Source organism: Erpetoichthys calabaricus, chromosome 6, assembly GCF_900747795.2.
Source record: "Erpetoichthys calabaricus chromosome 6, fErpCal1.3, whole genome shotgun sequence".
NCBI classification, from domain to species: domain Eukaryota; kingdom Metazoa; phylum Chordata; class Cladistia; order Polypteriformes; family Polypteridae; genus Erpetoichthys; species Erpetoichthys calabaricus.
In genome coordinates, this window is record NC_041399.2 from 214,142,052 (window position 1) to 214,162,523 (window position 20,472).

The following is a 20,472-nucleotide window of genomic DNA, read 5'->3' on the forward strand; positions in this document are numbered from 1 at the left end:
AAGGTTATTGGCAAGTGGTGTGGCATAGCAGGTAGGGGTGTGGAGTGCAAGCCATTAGGCTGTGGGTTCAAATCCCACTACTGACACCACAGTGTGCCCCTCAGATAAAGGAGTGAGTCGAATAGATAGATAGATAGATAGATAGATAGATAGATAGATAGATAGATAGATAGATAGATAGATACTTTATTAATCCCAATGGGAAATTCACATTCTTCAGCAGCAGCATACTGATACAATAAATAATATTAAATTAAAGAATGATAATAATACAGGTGAAAAGCAGACAATAACTTTGTATAATGTTGAATGTTAACGTTTACCCCCCCGGGTGGAATTAAAGAGTCGCATAGTTTGGGGGGAGGAACGATCTCCTCAGTCTGTCAGTGGAGCAGGACATTGACAGCAGTCTGTCGCTGAAGCTGCTCCTCTGTCTGGAGATGATCCTGTTTAGTGGATGCAGTGGATTCTCCATAATTTATAGGAGCCTGCTGAGCGCCCTTCGCTCTGCCATAGTTGTTAAACTGTCCAGCTCCATGCCAACAATAGAGCCTGCCTTCCTCACCAGTTTGTCCAGGCGTGAGGCATCTTTCTTCTTTATGCTGCCTCCCCAGCACACCACCGCGTAGAAGAGGACGCTCACCACAACTGTCTGATAGAACATCTGCAGCATCTTATTGCAGATGTTGAAGGACGCCAGCCTTCTAAGGTAGTATAACCGGCTCTGTCCTTTCTTGCACAGCGCATCAGTATTGGCAGTCCAGTCTAATTTATCATCCATATAAGGAGGAGTGATAATATTATCAGGTCACTACAGTAGAGCCGCTTACTCTTAAACATGCTGTACACAGTCGTCCTTGAGGGAAATGTTTGTGCATTTCCTAGTGACGGTGGTCACTGCAAAACCTAATTTTACAGATAAATCTGTGTTTTTGAAACAGGTAATCAGTAGGGATTATGCAAAATTGAAATACCTATTTTTGCTTTTTGCCCCCGACCCCAAAAAACACCATGACCTACCATCTATGGGGGCAGAGTGACAGCATTAAATTCATCAAAAATTACAATCTCCGGTTTTCAACATTTTAGGGAGATGATCTACCAGTCCATAGTAGCCAGTGTGGCGTTCTACACTGGGCTGTCCTAGAGCAGGGGTCTCCAACTCCAGTCCTGGAGGGCCGCAGTGGCTGCAGGTTTTCATTCTAACCCTTTTCTTAGTGAGTGACCTGCTTTTGCGGCTAATTAACACCTGTGAAAGGGTACAGCCCAGACACAGACAGAAGGACACGTTCTCAGCCATCACCACACGTTTATTCAGTCTATTATTTACAAGTCACTATGTGCACTGCCGCCAAACACCCCCCACAGTCTCTCAACAGTCCCGGCTTCACCAACAGCCATCTCTCTTTCACTCTTCAGGCCTCTCTTCGCCCACCTCCTCACCCGACTCCAGCCTTGATTGTCGGGAGGCGGACCCTTTTATAGGCAGCTGAATGCCGACCACACCCTGCCACCTGTGACACTCCTTTTCCATTCCTTTTATTTGACTTGCTCTTGAAGACTCAGACCTCTTAATTGTTTCTTTTTCCTTAATTAGCAGCCAAACAACAATGAGATACAAAATGAGACAAAACCACTGGTGTCCATCATACAATATCTGAAAAGAAAGAAAGGTGAGGGTCTCAGGAATGAGGATCTGCTCAGGTCCCCAAAACACTTTAACAGAGCTCTTAGAAAAGAGAAAATCAACAATTTTGGAAATGTCTGCTAATGCACCATAAGAGCAGCAACAAGCCACGGAGTTAAAGAACGGGTTTTATGAACGACAGGAATGGGCGCCTCATTAAGCAACTGTTTGGAATGAAATTGGTTGGAGTTTGCGGCCCTGACTTAGGTGGCCTTCTCTAGGCTCACTCACTTCACGTTTCATTTCTTTATGGGTGCCGCTTAAGAAAAGAAATGAAGCAATTCAAGAGAACAAATCTTAAAAAGAACAATTCAATTCAAATGAATTCACAAGAAGTTAATGAGCAGCACAAATAGGGCACTCCTTAAAAATAAAGGGGTTAGAATGAAAACCTGCAGCCACGGTGGTCCTCCAGGACCCGACTTGGTGACCCCTGTCCTAGAGAAGCAACCCGAGCACAACATCTGAACGTCAGGGCCAGCCCCGCACACACTGGAAGCTGCTGTGGCAAAGAGGATGATGGCAAAATTGGATGCCATCATGAAAAATCCCCTCCAGGGGGCGCCCTCTGCAAACACTTTTAGCCACAGGCTCATGCCACCACGTTGAGCTAAGAGAGATGCCTCTGGGGATCTTTTCTGCCCGCTGCTCTCCAGCAATTCAACGCTTCCACTGTGGTCCACCAGGGCGCATACAGCCACCCTGACCCTGACACAGACGGGCAGGACACGGGTTTAGCCGACGACACACGATTTAGTTACATAGTTTACCTTCCACAGCACAAGATAAAGCACAGTTATTTCTTCTTTCGCTTTCTCAGCCGCCTCCACTCCTCTCGTACCTCCACCCGATTCTGGCCCCCAGAATGGAGTGAGGTGACTCCTTCTATTCAGGTCCTGGTGGTGTTCCAGGTGGCTCATCAAGAGTCCACTATAGGCCTCTGCAGCTCCCCCTGGTGGTCCCCACGGAACCCAGCAGGGCTGTATACCAAACCCCACCTCCCAGCGTGCCCTGCAGGAATCCGTGGTGCCACAGCCGCTCAGGAGTTCTGCCCTGCCGCATCCCAGGGGCGGTATTGCCTCACCGATGTCCTCTCCCCTGGTCCTTCCATTCTGTAATGGCCGCCCGTCACACCACTCGATGTACTCGTTAAGTTAATTTTTCGCTTTGTGCCGAACTCCACCCTAACCTCCCTTCTATGGGGGAGGAGCAAAAGCTTTAAATTATTTGAAAATGTCAATCTCCGGTTTTTGACAGATCTCGATGTTTTAGGCTCCTCCGATTGATATCTCCATGATGGGTGGGTGTGTGTGTGTCTGTCTTTCTGTGTGTCATGGTTTCTGGACTTCGGTCTTGAGCTGAAACAGCTGGTAGGAAGAATCCCAAACTCGAAACTTCAGCCTGTGATGAGACGGCGATGTGCTGGTTCGCTTTTGAGCCAAATCGTGCGAGACAAGGAGGCACTCGAGAGGAACCCTCAAATACCGAATGAATGAATTCTTCTCACCAATTGCTATCGTGAGGACCTATTTAATGATCAGAAAGATCAGCATCAGAGCGGTAAACAATTCGTGAAATGTTATCGAACACTCCGGGTAACTCGATTCCAAGGGCGCCAGGCCTACTGATGCTTAAAGTGCAAATTTTTTATGTTGTTAGACGTTTTTACGGTTTTCATTTGTTTTTGTGGTTTTCATTGGATGTACGTGGTCCCTCTTTAAACTCTGCAGTTGTAACGAGCTCAGGAGTGCAGATGGGGCATCCCTGTTCAAAGTACTCCGCTGGGCGTGTAAATGCCAACGATTTCGGAGAGGGGGGCAGGTTGGAGGTCCGCTTTCAAAGTCTGTATATCACGATGGAGTCGCTCACGGAGGACCTGTAATCGATTATTATATTGAGTTTTCCAGCATTTCAAGTGGCGCGTCATAATAAATTATTTTTTTCCATTTTTTTCCCCATAATTCTTTGGGCTGGGGATGAATTTTCTGGATTTTTCAGTTGTTATTTTCAGTGTATACTTAACGGTTTTCAATTTTCTTTTGTGCCATTACTTTCGCCATTTTGTTTTCTTACAGACGCCACCATCTTGTATGTGTAGCTTTCTCATTGCTCCCAGATATTGGCGACGCATGAACTTTTAACATGGAACAGCCTAGCTATCAGCTAAACAAGGAGGCTTGATGTCCAGCTTCTTCTGTGTAACCTCTTCCACGTGACCTCTGCTGTCCGAGATTGCGGATCACGACTCTTCAACCCACAGACAATTTCTAAACTTTCCTATCCTTCGGGCACATCTTTTCGACTTTGTGTCTTGTTTTGGGGCTTTGCCGATTCTGTTCGTCTTTACAGTGTTGACTGTGCTTCGTTTCTGACTACGTCTCATCCTCTGATCCTTAAAATCCTTTGCAGTATAATAATAATTCTTTGCATTTATATAGCGCTTTTCTCACTACTCAAAGCGCTCAGCAATTGCAGGTTAAGGGCCTTGCTTAAGGGCCCAACAGAGCAGAGTCTCTATTGGCATTTACGGGATTCGAACCGGCAACCTTCCGATTGCCAGTGCAGATCCTTAGCCTCAGAGCCACCACTCCGCCTATGGATGGATAGAAAATGGTAGAAAAACCACTTCACGTGGATGTTTGCTCTAAATATTTCAATACTAAGTTAAATGACTTCTTCTTATTATTTGGTTCAACATCTGCTGGGCCCCACTAGTCCATAATGTCAAAACGTCACTGCTCTGAAGAAGACATTTCTGACGTTTTCTCAAAAATAATAAAGAAATTAACGTATTATACAAACGCTAAGAGTGCTACATCGATATGCTTTACATTTTTTTTTCTCTTACAGTATGTCAAGGGCTTAGCAACAGGCTGACAAAGCTCCGGAATGCTGAAGACCACTACAGGACCCTCATGAGGAGTTACAGCAATTGCACGGTGGTGCTGGAGAACCTGGAGATCACTTACATTGACGAAAACCGCGACCTGTCTTTCCTAAAGGTAGGCCTCACGTGTGTCCTGATGAACAGTAAACTCCTGGCTGTGCAAGAACACCTGAACTGGTGAGATTGTTATGAGACATGAGAAGGGTCTAAGGATTGCTGTGAGAAACCAAATGATCAGGCAAAGGCAAAGTCAAAAACGTGAGATCAAAATATGCAGGCAACCAGGAATGAATGGGGCATGATGCCAGTCAAAACTCGAAGGGGCAATTCTAACACTGGGGCCTACTTGAAAGGGAAGCAAAAGTCACTTATATTGTGTATCCATTGAGGAACAGCACATGGCGTGACCACCTCCGTCTTGGTAGCAGCGTCATGAGCGTAATGGTCATGGTCACATGACACTTCCAAACACGTAAAATCAAGACAGGAAGGAAAATGAACTTTGTCAGACTAAAATCCATCCATCCATCCATCCATTTTCCAACCCGCTGAATCCGAACACAGGGTTACGGGGGTCTGCTGGAGCCAATCCCAGCCAGCACAGGGCGCAAGGCAGGAACCAATCCCAGGCAGGGTGCCAGCCCACCACAGGGCACACACACACAACCACACACCAAGGACAATTTAGAATCACCAATCCACCTAACCTGCATGTCTTTGGACTGTGGGAGGAAACCCACGCAGACACGAGGAGAACATGCAAACTCCACACAGGGAGGACCTGGGAAGCAAACCCAGGTCCCCAGGTCTTCCAACTGCGAGTCAACAGCACTACCCACTGCGCCACCTTGCCACCCTTCTTAACCTCCAAAATATTCAAAATACACAAAAATGGTCTTTAACATGTTGACTACCACAGTTAATAGAATTAATTTTTACTCTTTCATAATCGAAGTATAGGCAAAGTATTGTAATCGTCAAAAAATTTGATTTTGAGATTTTGATGAATCTTGAAGTTTTAGGCCTCCCTGAATCCGAAAATACCATTTTTGGTATTGTGTGTGTGTATAAACATGATAACTTGAGGACCCTTACACTTAGGTCAACCAAATTTTGCATACAAGTATTCGGTACAAAACCGATTTCTGTCAACTTTTGAGCTATTTCCGTTAACCGGAAGTGTTACTTTACCTTTTATTCATTCAGCTGTAGGATCCGATTTATTCAACTTTACTTTTATAATAATTGTTCAATATATTATTAATTTGATTGGATTTGTTGTTGATGGTTCTTTAATGTGCATAATGTAAAAATATGATCCTTGTTTTGTGGTTTACTCCTCAAATATCTATGAGAGTATACGAGAAAGTCTAAGGGAGATTGGAGGAGGCCAGAAGATATAAAAAATAAAAATTAAGTGTCGCATCTTTGAACGGGCGTTTAAGTCTGGGTCTGATTTTTATGATCGTTTTTTTGTGTTTCGAGACCTGACTTGTACGCGAATATATATGGTAACAGTATCACGTTCCACCATTTTTGTTTTTACGCAGGCCGTGCCAGTTTGTGGTCTTGTTGCCATGTGCAGTGAACCGTTGCTAGGGGGCGTGGTCTGGGAGGTCACAAACTTTGACATGACGAGCGCGACAATCACAGGCCTCACATCATCACCTATCTGAGACTCTGAGTAAAAGTTAAAGCCATTTGGTAGTGAATGGGTGGTCATTTAGACATTTGAACTTTGTATTCCCGACTCCTTTGGTGAGCTTATTGTACTTTGTTCTCTTTGGATAGTTTTTTTGCTCTCCTCAGCCTTGTCTGAGGCGTCTTCATCCCCACTTCCTCACTCCCGTTCTTTTTTTTTCCTTTCTCAATCTCCAGTTCTGTTGCGCCAGACCAAGAACTACGCCAGCCTGGCCGTTTATTTCAATTTGTGCGACTTCTGGCGTTTTTTGGTTCTCATTTTAAAAGGCAGAACATTGGCTAGGCCAGTGCTTCCCAAACTCGGTCCTGTATCTAGCCGGGGTCTTTGACAGGATTTCCCCTTCTAGTGGGCATTTTTACACCTCTCTTGTTCAGTTTTGATTCTTTTATTTATGTTGATTATGTGTGCCATTCATTATGTTTTTGGTTTTGTTATGTTCCATGTGTTTTGTGGGTGGTCCCTGAAGAGGCGGGGCCACCACGTAATCACCACCAGGAACTTCCCTGTGCCGCCCTCTGAATCTGCAGTTCCTGGTGGTTCATCTTAATGCGCCTGGGAGTTGGTGAGTTCTTGTGCTTTTGTGTTTCTTCTTCTTTTTTTGATTTTGTTTTTGGATTTCTGTATTTGGAACGTTGGTTGCGTTTCCTTGCCTTGCCTTGCTATTTTGGGCAATTCCTATCTCCTTTGTGCTCCATCATTGTTATTGAAGAGCATTTTTGCGAGAGAAGCTTTTACTTTATAAAGATGCAGTGTAGCCTTTTTGTACCTAACTGGGGTTTTTGATGGGATATCCCCCTCTAGTGTGGATTTTTGGAAGTGCTTTGGTACTCCCTATCATGACACTTTGGTTTCTAATAAGGTTTTTGAGTTGCATTTTGAGTTTTAGTGGCCTTCTGGTTGCGACTCCTTGGTTGCTTTATGACTTTTCTCCTGGTTGTCTCATTAATTTTATTTGCATTTTCACGTCAACTTTAACAGTCTGACCTGAAACTCCACACTTGTGGTGCTTGTGGTTCACTGCTTCTTCAGGCTTATAGTAGACACATAGATGATCTGACGTGTTTAGTACCAGTTTGACTTTTTTTTTCTTTTCATTTTTATCTTCATGTCAACTTTAAATTATTTTTTTTTCCTTTTTTGAGCATAACGTTACTGATACCAGACAAGTCTTTCTTGTCACACTAATGATAATAGATAGATGGATGGATTAATAAGGTATCTATTTTCCAACCCGCTGAATCCGAACATAGGGTCACGGGGGTCTGCTGGAGCCAATCCCAGCCAACACAGGGCACAAGGCAGGAACCAATCCCGGGCAGGGTGCCAACCCACCGCAGTACTTTATTAATCCCAAGGGGAAATTCACATTCTCCAGCAGCAGCATACTGATACAAAAAACATTAAATAATTAATTAAATAATTATTAAATTAAAGATTGATAATAATGCAGGTAAGAACAGACAATAACTTTTATATAATGTTACATTACATTTATATAGTGTTTTTCTCACTGCTCAAAGCGTTACCCTGAAGAGAGGACTTGGGATGCAAACCCACAATCTCCTTACTGCAGCTCTACTGCTAGCGGTGTAAAAAACATATTGATACACTTGAGTATTGCAATATTATGTTTTTTGATCGATTCTCAACGACATAGCCTCAATTTTTAATTACTTAGTTTACATTCAAAGGTTCAAGGCACACAGTTCATTTTGCGTTGTGGTTAAACCCCCAGTCGCAAGATAGCAGCTAACGTAACAACATAAATTGAGACAGGAAATAGCGTAAGGGTTGACGTATGTAGGCTCTCGATACTCAGGTGCGCGGATCTGGCAGACAATGCGGATTGTGCCGTGACAAACCAAGCCGACTAGTAACACGACAACCGATGGCTGAATCAGAGGAGTTAGAGCGGCTCCCGTGTCGTACAGAGCGGACGTGTGAGCTCATTTTGGCTTTCACAATAAAGAAGGCACTAAGGAGATGGACAAGAGCCATGCCATCTGCAAGTTGTGCCAACATGCCAAAATCAAATATTCGGGGAACACAGCGAACCTGAGTGCACACTTAGCAAGACACCATTCTGATGTACAGATAATGGAACAAAAAAGTGGGTCCCTCTCAAAGCACTAATGGAACAAACAGCGAAGTTAGCAAACCGACCTCAACTCGCGCAAACAAAAGAACTCGCTCAGTACTCTGATTTTACTCGCAAAGGTATGCGCCCTCTGAGCGTTGGAGAGAATTCCGACATATAATAAAAACAAAAAAATTAAGCACTGACGTACGTACAAACTGTAATGACATGCGCAATCCAAGTTTAAGATCTGAAAATGTTCACTATCAATATATACATATTTTTTTTACTAGGGGGCTTCGCTCGTCTTCCAGTCAATCCCGCTCCTCAAAATGCTCAGCAGGAGCGACCACTACCAACTGCCCCCCTGATGCCGTCCAAACACCCCACGAGAGCTCACTATCCAGCTGCATATCTCTCCACAGAGAGCACATTCGCTCACTCACTCACGCACGCATGCACAGGCTTCTCTATTACTTCTAACCTCCGTACGTCTTTTCCTTTTCTTCCTTCCTAGCCGCCTCGCGCTTCTTTTTATTGCGGGGACGTGGATCAGATGTGACAATTAGCAGCTCCCAGCACCAGTTGCAGATGCGGCCAACTCTTCACCTGTGCACTTAGGTGAGGACCATCCGCATCACACATCACCCGGAAACCGCTCAGACCACACATACCACACCCCCTTGCTAAGCCGCGAGTGTGCCGATTATTTAGTTAAAAAGTGGCCTTTTTGACGTGAGCTGTGGACCCGCTACACCACATTGTGCGATCTTTACTATCAGTTTGTTGAGACCTTCAAGTTTTAGTACTTTCATAATCTCTAACCTTCTCTGCATGTGTATCAACGTTTTTGAACCTCTTTACGACGATCTACTTTGTCTTCTTCTCTTTGTCTTTTATTTCCGACCCCGCTTGGAGCTGAGAGTGCAGGAACGGCGTCTGACAATAGCATTCACATGAATGAGAAGTGAGTGGACTATAGGCACGTCTGCCACTTCGTGTCTCTGCCGCTCGCGTATGTGGATATCACTTTCACCAAACAACAAATCTTTTAATTCTCATGAATACACCTCTTCATTGGGAAGAAACGCTACTCTTTCTTGATGGCAACACAAATTAGACGATCTTCACGTCACGTGCTCCACTGTGACTTATCAGTTGCCACCACACAATATAAGAAGATCTCTTTAAACGATAGATGATTTGGAAAAATCAAAGCTGTGGACATCCTAGGGATTCAACTGACCCTTCTGCTCTCGATGCTTGTCGTCCCCGACTAAGATAACCTCTTGTGTGTTTTGCTCCCATCTCAAGGTGACATTTTGCATTTCAGATACCAAGAGCGAACCTTTACACAGATGATGGCCGATGACACCTCAGTGGGCAGTAAGCTTTTCATTTCTCCTCTTTCTCTTTTCCACAGTCAATAAAAGAAGTCGGCGGATATGTGCTGATTGCCATCAACACAATTTCAAGAATCCCCCTGGAGAACCTCCAGGTCATCCGAGGACACACGTTGTACGATAACAAGTACGCTTTGGCCGTCTTCTTAAACTTCAACAAAAGTGGGTCAGGATTGCAGCAGCTGCCCATGTGGAGCCTCACAGGTATGTCGACCTTCACTTTGTCCTTCCTTTCTGGGTTAGGGTTAGGCTTAGGGGTGATAATCTGAACCCTCCAGCTCCTCGTGATCGACTTATCAATCTGCTGCTACTGTTCTGCCTAGCTGGAGACGTGGCATGGAGAAGAGCAGGAGATGGATGGATGGGACAATTGGGAATTCTAGCAGAGGTTGTAACCCAAGTCAAGATATCACAAAGTACCGATCTCAAAACACAAACCCAAAAAAGTCCAAGACAAGGAGACACACAAGAATTTCTGATTCTGGGAGTTGCCCTCACACACACACAACATACACAACCTACCTACCCAGAATCTTGGACAACTAAGAAGTGTACAATGTTGACCTTTTTACTGTCTGTACTCATTTTTTAATGAAAGGGATGAAGAGATCAGGAGTGTGTACCAGAATTGTTACCAAAGAATGCAGACGATTCAAAACCGCAAAGCAAAATCAAAGGTCAAAAGGTTATAATCCCATTGCCATGGTGACATCACACATGGGTGACTTTCAGTTGTCACATGGTAGCAACAGGAATAAGAAGCCCTGCTCGATTACTTTACATGTATAGTAGTTTTAGTGTGAAACCCAAATACAGAAAACAATACCTTAACTCTTTAGTGAACATCGAAGTACAGCTGTGCAAACTCCTGTTAGTCTGTCTGAAATAGTCAGAGGGCGGGACCAGGAGGTGTGACATCAGGGTGGCTCCGCCTCTTATGAAACCACCTACAAAGAACAAGGAACACAGGCAGACTTGAAGGGAAAGTACACAATTAACCAATAATAAAAATAGGAAAAAAAACATAAAAATAAAAAAAATAATACTTCAGATTTGATAATGACAACAGCCAATCATAAAATACACATGTAGTAAGGTGGTAATGCAGCAAAGAAAGAAATGCGGAAATAAAAGAGGAGACAGACAACAATAGCAAGTCTAACAATATCTCGTTTGTCAGATTTCTTGTTTACTTATTTTTTCATTTGTCAAAATCCCAGTTACCTAATTTCTTATGTTCTTAAATTCTTTGCTTATTTGTCAAATTTTCATGTTCTTATGCTCTTTTCTTGTTTCTCAAATTCCTCATTTGTCAAATTTCTTATGTTCTTTTCTCATTTTCTTTTTTCATTTGTCCAATTCTGTTATCAAATTACTTATGTTCTTCTTTTCTCATTTCTTAGATTTCGTGTTTCTCAAATTTCTTATGATCTTTTCTCATTTATCAAATTTCTCCTTTGTTAAAGTTCTTATGTTTACTCATTTCTCATATTTCTCATTTTTCACATTTCTCATTCTCTTGTTCTCTTTTCTTGTTTCTCAGATTTCTCTTTTGTCCATTTTTTATGTTCTTTTCTCATTTGTCACATTTCTCGTTTTCTGTTTTCATTTGTCAGATTCTGTTATCAAATTTCTTATGTTCTTAAATTCTTTTCTCATTTGTTACATTTCTCATGTTTTTATGCTCTTTTCTAATTTGTCAGATTTCTTATTTTCTTTTCTAATTTTTCCTTTGTTAAATTCCTTATGTTGTTTACTCATTTCTCCGATTTTTCATTTGTCAGATTTCTTGTTTCTCAAATTTCTTATAATCTTTTCTCATTTGTCAAATGTCTCATATTCTTATTCTCTTTTATAATTTGTCAGATTTCTCATTTATCACATTTCTCCTTTGTTATAATTCCTTATGTTGTTTACTCATTTCTCAGATTTCTCATCTTTGTCTTTTCTCATTTGTTAGAATTCATGTTATTTTCTTGTTTGTCAAATTCTAAGTTATCATATTTCTTATGTGTTCTTAAATTGTTTTCTCATGTGTTATATTTCTTATTTCTCAAATTTCTTATAATCTTTTCTCATTTATCAAATTTCTCCTTTGTTAGATTCCTTATGTTGTTTACTTGTTTCTCAGATTTCTCTTTTGTCAAATTTCTTTTGTTCTTTTCTCTTTTATCAGATTTCCCATTTATCACGTCTCAAGTTTTTATGTTCTTTCCTTATTAGATAGATAGATAGATAGATAGATAGATAGATAGATAGATAGATAGATAGATAGATAGATAGATAGATAGATAGATAGATAGATAGATAGATAGATAGATAGATAGATAGATAGATAGATAGATAGATAGATAGATACTTTATTAATCCCAAGTGGAAATTCACACTATAATTCAAATATAATTTGTCTTATATTCTTTTCTTGATGTTAGCAGCAAAGACCTTCCCGTCCCTTCTCCCCAAAATACTCTGACAGGCACAAGTTCACCCGGCCCATGTTGCTCTTTCTTGTAGACATCACAGTCCCTTTCAGTTGTGCCGATCCACTTGTGCATTCTTGAAATTAATACTGTTTTATTATTTCTTTTTGTCTTTAGAGATTCTTAAAGGTGGAGTCAAATTTGCTAGCAATCCTTACCTTTGCAACCTGGACAGCATCAACTGGAGTGACATCCTGGACACGAGTACAAAGCCGGAAGTGATCCCCGCCAGTGAAAATGTGAACTGTACGTATTCTGCATGTATTGTTGATGTCTCACAATTGAAGAGCACACGACTCTGCTGTCACGTGTGCTTGGTCAGGTTTTAAGCAAAAATGAGCAGCCTGACAACAGCTGCTTTGGATTCCAAACCCATTAGTTAAAGCAGAGGGCGGCACACGACTTGAAGTGAACGCTGACTCCATCCCACCCGCCACTTCCCAGAAACTGTTACTGTGTCTGTCTGTCTGTTATATAGTGCCTTTCACTTCTATCTGTCTATCTATAATATAGTGCCTTTCCTATCTATCCATCTCTCTGTCTGTTATATAGTGCCTTTAACTTCTATCTATCTATCTATCTATCTATCTATCTATCTATCTATCTATCTATCTATCTATCTATCTATCTATCTATCTATCTATCTATCTATCTATCTATCTATCTATCTATCTATCTATCATGTTGTACCTTTATATATTATATATATATATATATATATATATATATATATATATATATATATATATATATATATATATATATATATATATATATATATATATATATAAGGAAATCCTGGAATGGAAAGCAATTGCAAGGCTACGATACGTGATAATCTCGAAAGACATTTTAAAGACCCACGAGACCAAGGAGACTTGCCACGGAGCGTCTCGCAGGGACCGTAAACATAAGACTTGGTGCCAAGAGATTGTCCCAGGGCCGTAGCAAAATGGACAGCAGCTGTACAGGCTTTAAAAAAATCGAAGGGTAGCGCGTTAGCAGCTACCCCAACTGAACGCGAGCAGCGTTATACATCCTGCAAGAAAGAATTCAGCCATGCCCGCAGCCAGAAATAAAAGACAGGTATTGCTTTTACAACGTCACGCGAGACCAGGCAGTGAGCCATCATTTAAAACAAGTCAACAGACCTCTAAGCTAGCAGTTGTTGGATTGCTTTTGGCAGGCAAGCATCATGAGCTCGGGTCTCTTAAAACAACGACATGCGACAGGCAGAAGAGGCAGCGAGCAAGCAGCAGAAAGACAGCAAATGATCCAAAGGCATATCCTTAGCGTACGTTCAGCCGCAACACCCTTCACAATACGAGCAGTATTATACGTCTGGGAAGAAAGAGATGTAACCACGCGCGGGGCAGGAAATAAAGAAACAAGTACTGTTTTTACAAAAGGTTTTAAAGTAAAAGTGAAAATAATGTATATGTAACAATTCACAAGAAAATAACAATCTCTTTAAATTGTAGATTGCCTGCCTAAGGTAAAGTCATCCCTGATGAATGGGGACGTGGGAATGAGGGGTCCTTTCATCGGATTAGTGCTATTTCAGATTTGGAATGGCAAAATGGGGGAGGCAGCTTGATGAATGAGGTCTCCAGGACTTAAAACAAATCCAAATCATATTATGTGATATCATCTAATGTGAAATTCTACTCCGTACTTCTAGAATTTTTATTTTTATATTGTATTGAGGATCTATTCTCTTCTATGTATTGTACTGTACGGCTCAGAATTAAAAGACAATGAGTAAAATGACAAAGTGGAACTTCATAAAGACGTTTACAAACGTTGACGCTAAACACATGCAGAGCAGGTTAGAGACTATGAAACCAGTGAAATTAGAAAGGCAACAAAATAAAAACAGCGCTATAAACATGTGGAGAAAGTTAAATGATATGAAAGTAGGAAAATTAGAAAATATAAAAAAAGAAAGTAAAGATCGCAGTAGCCTAAACAAACTGCCTCATTTAACTATGCACCAGTCTAACTTTGGTTTTGCACAATAATTACTACACTATTGCACCTTAACACTTAATTCTACTTTATTCACATAATTGTACTTATTTATTATGTTCTACTATACTGTTATCTTTCAATCTATGAATTTTTTTTAATCTAACTGATACGCTTCTAACTTTGCACAGTTTTTGATAAGCAGATCAGGATGCATTTCACTGCGTGTTGTCCTGTATAACTACGCATGTGACAAATAAAGAATCTCGAGAATTTCAGAAACGGAGTTTACCACACATGCATTTATTGGTTACTTTGTTAGTGTATATATATTTATAAGTCTGCTTATTTAAAAAAGCTACATTTACCCCAGGAGTTAAAAACGTTCTGTCTAACCCTTGTACAAAAAACTAGAGAACAGCTGGGGTATCATCTTGGTACCTTTGGAATTGTGAGAGGAAAATAGCACGACTTTACAGACAGGAGTCCAATGCAGAACTCTACTTACTGTTTTACTTTGTAAGAAAAAATTATTAACTGCTGATGATGTCGATCGTTTTGTCTATGCTGAAATTCCAAACAGAGAAACCTGTCCTGACCTCGTTAAAAAGATTCAGCATATTGGGACTCGCAAGATTACAAATATTGTTTTTACAGAAGTTCTGGAATAAAAGTGAAACTAATGAAATAGCAACAATTCAAAGAAAAAAAATCTTTAAAGTGTGTACAGTGATCCCTCGTTTATCACAGTTAATCCGTTCCAGACTCTACCACAATAAATGAATTTTCGCGAAGTAGGATTCTTTATTTATAAATCAAATATTTTTGTAGTTAGAGTATAGAAAACCTGTTTACAATCTTCTAAATACGTTTTTTAACATTATTAGAGCCCTCTAGACATGAAATAACACCCTTTAGTCACCATTACACTCGTATTACCCAATATATTAGACAAAATAAGAGACAATAAGACATATTAGACATTACAAATATCATTATTATTGTCCTATACATTTAATTACACACACACACACAGTTCTTACACACAACCACTAACCTATGAAGGCACGAGCTCAGTAGGAGAGTCTTCAGGTGGTGCAGTATCTTCAGCAGGTGCGTCGTTGTCTTCTTCCGCTGAAGGAGTACTAGGAGTAGGCAGTGGGTGTCCGGGTGCGCAGCTGAAGAACATCTTGACAGGCAGTTGCTGGCGCTGTCTTTTTATATGCGTGAGGAGGCTTTTGTAGGGTATTGCCATCATATCCAAGAGTTTCACCTTCTTCTGGATGGTAAGCATCTTCCTCCGGCGGTTAGTTTGATTGTCAGAAGGCTTAGAAAAAGCAGCATGTTTAGGAGCCATCGTGGGGCTTAGATAAAAGTTCTCAGAAAGCGCACGGTGCGTAGTGACGTAAGCGTGTATAAGAAAAAATCGCGATAGAGTGAAGCTGTGAAAGTCAAAGCGTGATATAGCAAGGGATCACTGTATCCGGAAAACCAAACACAGGGGTTGGCAAGCAAAGCAAGCAGGGGGCTAGTATATATATATATATATAAAATCTATTTATGTAATATTTTTTCTTTCATATCTATGTACCTAATATTTTCATTTCATCTGTATTATATATTGCATTTTCTCTGTATCCATCTTTATCTATCATCTAGTTCTCTTTCTGTCTCTCTACGTAACTAGTATCTAGTGCCGTTAATGTATGTGTGTATGTCACACAGCACCTTGTCTGTCTGTCAGTCTATAATATAGTGCCATTCCTATCTATCTATCTATCTATCTATCTATCTATCTATCTATCTATCTATCTATCTATCTATCTATCTATCTATCTATCTATCTATCTATCTATCTATCTATCTATCTATCTATCTATCTATCTATCTATCTATCTATCTATCTATCTCATAGTGCCTTATCTTAATACATAATTCGCCAGTCTCCTCACTCACTCACTCACTCATGTCTGTCTGAAGCCAAATGCGCAGTCGCCTTCTGCACAGCTGCCCGAAAAACCTTACGAGACCGACATCACGGCAGGCGGCGGATTTACGGCTGCGAAAATTCAAAGAGAAAGGCGACTTCGATTAAAGCTGTAGAGGCCTGAAAGGCGATTTCGACTACAGCTCGAGGCCTAATTACGTATTCTGATTCAATACACCTATATCAGTTTTGTGGTGCTTATACTTATTATACAGTGATCCCTCGCTATATCGCGCTTCGCCTTTCGTGGCTTCACTCTATCGCGGATTTTATATGTAAGCATATTTAAATATATATCGCGGATTTTTTGCTGGTTCGCGGATTTCTGCGGACAATGGGTCTTTTAATTTCTGGTACATGCTTCCTCAGTTGGTTTGCCCAGTTGATTTCATATAAGGGACGCTATTGGCAGATGGCTGAGAAGCTACCCAACTTTCTTTTCTTTCTCTCTCTTGCGCTGACTTTCTGTGATCCTGATGTAGGGGGTGTGAGCAGGGGGGCTGTTCGCACACCTAGACGATATGGACGCTCGTCTAAAAATGCTGAAAGATTATCTTCACGTTGCTACCTTCTGTGTGCAGCCGCTTCGTGAAGCAACATTCTGCACGGTGCTTCGCATACTTAAAAGCTCGAAGGGCACGTATTGATTTTTGACTTTGTTTTTCTTTGTCTCTCTCTCTCTCTCTCTCTCTCTCTCTCTCTCTCTCTCTCTCTCTCTCTCTCTCTCTGCTCCTGACGGAGGGGGTGTGAGCTGCCGCCTTCAACAGCTTTGTACCGGCAGTGCTTCGCATACTTAAAAGCCAAACAGCCCTATTGATTTGTTTGCTTTCCTCTCTGTTTCTGACATGCTCTGCTCCTGACTCACACTCCTTTGAAGAGGAAGATATGTTTGCATTCTTTTAATTGTGAGACAGAACTGTCATCTCTGTCTTGTCATGGAGCACAGTTTAAACTTTTGAAAAAGAGACAAATGTTTGTTTGCAGTGTTTGAATAACGTTCCTGTCTCTCTACAACCTCCTGTGTTTCTGCGCAAATCTGTGACCCAAGCATGACAATATAAAAATAACCATATAAACATATGGTTTCTACTTCGCGGATTTTCTTATTTCGCGGGTGGCTCTGGAACGCAACCCCCGCGATGGAGGAGGGATTACTGTATATTATACTATTCCACTCGTGCCCGTTTCATCTTACGTTGTTGAAACGGGCTCTTTGTCTAGTTTATCTATATTTGATCCTGCCAACTATGCTAAAATTAAAATCTATCTGTCTCTCTGTCTGTTTGTTGGTCTATCTATTATATAGTGCCTTTCACATCTGTCTGTCTATCACCTTCATGGCTCCTTTGGTCTGATCTTCATCTAAGTGATTATAACAACCTGATTAAAGACACACTCACACACATTGCCATGTTCCGCTTTATTCAGCATGTGGTTTAAGTACAGATGGTCAGGTACAGATAAACAAAGTGGACCTCTGAGGAGGACAGGACCCAAAGTATGGGGTCTCTGCTGTGGGCTTTTTTTTTTTTGTATCCTACAAGCAGAGCTGTGGCTGCCTGTCAGTCCTCTGACTTTCTCCTCAGAGCTCCCTCTGGTGGTCTCTGGCATCCTTGCATCTCTGTTTTATCCTGCTTCTACAGTGCCTTTCACTTCCAACTTTTCAATTTGGCGCTCTTCGAATCCTATTATTTATAAAGACCCCTCGCTTGAGTGACATGGTTCCTGAAGTACATGTACAAGTTCTAATATTTTATTCTGTTTATCTTTATAGGTCCAAAATGTGATTCCGAATGTTTCAACAGCTCCTGCTGGGGCCCTGGGCTTATGGACTGCCAAACCTGTAAGTATTAAAAGTCTGCTGCGGTCTACCACTTGGCACCTAAGCTGCCGTTTCTCCTTAACTTTTTCCACTTTCAGGTCGTATACTCTTAAAAATCCAGCGGCTCTTTGGAGCGATGCCATAGGGGAACCAGTTTTTGGTTACAGAAAGAACCTGCACTGATGTGGGTCCATAACAGGCTCCATATAGTAAGTAACCACAAAGAGATGGGAACAGATTTGTGAAATTCGAACAGAGTCTCGATTTTAAAAAGGACTCTCACTGCATACAACAGCAGGGGCCAAGTCAGGTGTTTATAATCTGTTAGTGTCCTGCAGCCCACCATACGTTACAAAGATTTTAGGTTTTCAAAGCATAATGAACCACCTTCATACAGTATCTCACAAAAGTAAGTACACCCCTCACTTTTGTAAATATTTTGTGATATCTTTTCATGGGACAACACTGAAGATATGACACTTTGCTCCAATGTAAAGTGGTCCGTGTACAGCTTGTGTAAATTTGCTGTCCCCTTAAAATAACTCAACACACAGCCATTAATGTCTGAACCGCTAGCAACAAAAGTGAGTACACCCCTAAGTGAGAAATGTCCAGATTGTGCCCAATTAGCTATTTTCCCTCCCCGGTGTCATGTGACGCGTTCGTGTTACAAGGTCTCAGGTGTGTTACATTTGGTGTTATCGCTCTCACACTCTCTCATAACTGGTCACTGGAAGTTCAGCATGGCACCTCATGGCAAAGAACTCTCTGAGGATCTGAAAACAAGAATCGTTGCTCTACATAAAGATGGCCTCGGCTAGAAGAAGATGGCCAACACCCCTAAACTGAGCAAAGTCATATGAAAATCACATCTTTGGAAAAATGAAACACCCTAATGGCCATAGTGCCATAACTGAGGCTCCCTCACAATGCAGGTCATGTGCCTCATCCGAGACTCCATAAGCAACACAAAGACAAACCAGCAGCCCTCAAGGATTCCCCAAAGTACCAAAGGACTCCAGTCTTCGTCTCAGAGCACTGGATAGCATCCATGTCTGTCCACCATATATATCAAGACAGGAAGCACCAGGACTCTAAAGACTTGGACCTTCGTCCTTTTCCTGAGATATCAGAAGTGCCACACACCCCTTTCCAGCGACCTCATGGACCACCCCAAATCTGTCTGCTGACTTCATAGGAAGAGTCACCAGAGACAGAAATGTCATTGCTAAGGTAAGTAAAACCTCTCGACGAGGTCAACACTCTCCCTGCAGGGGATCCTGCGAGCCAGATCATCCTCAGGTAATCGCGCCACATGGCCGTAGTGCTGTAACTGATGCCCACCTCACAGTGCAGGTCATGTGCCTCATTCAGGACTCCGTGAGCAACACAAAGTCAAACCAGTGGCACCCAAGGACTCTCCGAACAGACACACATGAAGGAGTCCAGTCTTCATCTCAGGTCACAGGATAGCGGCCATGTCTCACAAACAGGGAGCACCAGGACTCTAAAGACTGGGACCTTTGTCCTTCTGCAGGGATATCAGGAGCGCCACACACCCCTTTCCACCGACCTCATGACCCCCCCAAAAAAAACTGTCCACTGACTTCATAGGAAGAGTCACCAGAGACGTGGATGTCACCACTGAGGTAAGTAAACCTCTCGATGACGAGGTCGACACTCTCTCCTCAGACAGACACACTGCTGATGGCCGTGCCCAAGAGGTCGTGGAAGGCCTGGCTCTCGGTTTTTATCAAGACCCTTGCAAAACAGTGACTTTAAAATGAGTTCATCAAGAACATGGGGACACACTTGTTAAGGGTAAATTTCACGCAAACCTTAGGAAGTTCTTCTTCACACAGTTGGAATAAGTGACCAAGTAGCGTGATGGACAGCAGGACTTTAGGGACCTTCAAAATGTGACTTGTTGTTATTTTAGAAGGATTATGTGGACAGGACTGGCGCGCTTTGGTGGGCTGAATGGCCTCTTCTCATCTCACTTGCTCCAATCCCATCATTCTTGGCCACGTGTTCATTGTCTCTCCTCATCCCATGTCCACACCACTTCAGCCTACTTTCCTGCTTTTTCTTCGATTTCTCTCCCACTTTTGTTGTAGAACAGAAAAGAAAGGAAGTATGAAAGAGAGAGAGAAAGAGAGAGGCGAGTGATCCACCCAGTGTGGAGGAGAGGAGATGAGACAAAGTGGTTGGGTTGCCCCATGAGAGGAATGGCAGGTCACTCCTGTTGAGCACGAGAAGCAGGAGCGGCTAATGGACTCTGAGGGATGATGGTGGGAAAGCTGAGTCAGGCTCTGGACGTCCCCTCACTTACCAGATTGTTCTGAGAACGCTGGTGCAGTTTGGGTGCTCCCACCAAAAGTTGATGCCTTTTAGAGTTTTACTGTTGACTACACTCTTGTGCAGTTTAGGCGTTTCTCTTCCTTTCATTCTTTTTTGAA

At 42.0% G+C, this 20,472-nt stretch overlaps 1 protein-coding gene across 1 annotated transcript in view; it reads left to right on the forward strand.

Annotated features, from left to right (window-relative positions):
- egfra (epidermal growth factor receptor a (erythroblastic leukemia viral (v-erb-b) oncogene homolog, avian)) overlaps window positions 1–20,472 on the forward strand; it is a 260,506-nt gene that overhangs the window by 154,281 nt on the left and 85,753 nt on the right. The window contains exons 2-5 of the mRNA XM_028790897.2: window positions 4,538–4,689; window positions 9,777–9,960; window positions 12,354–12,482; window positions 17,966–18,034. Of these exons, the coding sequence (XP_028646730.1) occupies window positions 4,538–4,689; window positions 9,777–9,960; window positions 12,354–12,482; window positions 17,966–18,034 (534 nt within the window). The remainder of the gene's footprint in view (window positions 1–4,537; window positions 4,690–9,776; window positions 9,961–12,353; window positions 12,483–17,965; window positions 18,035–20,472) is intronic.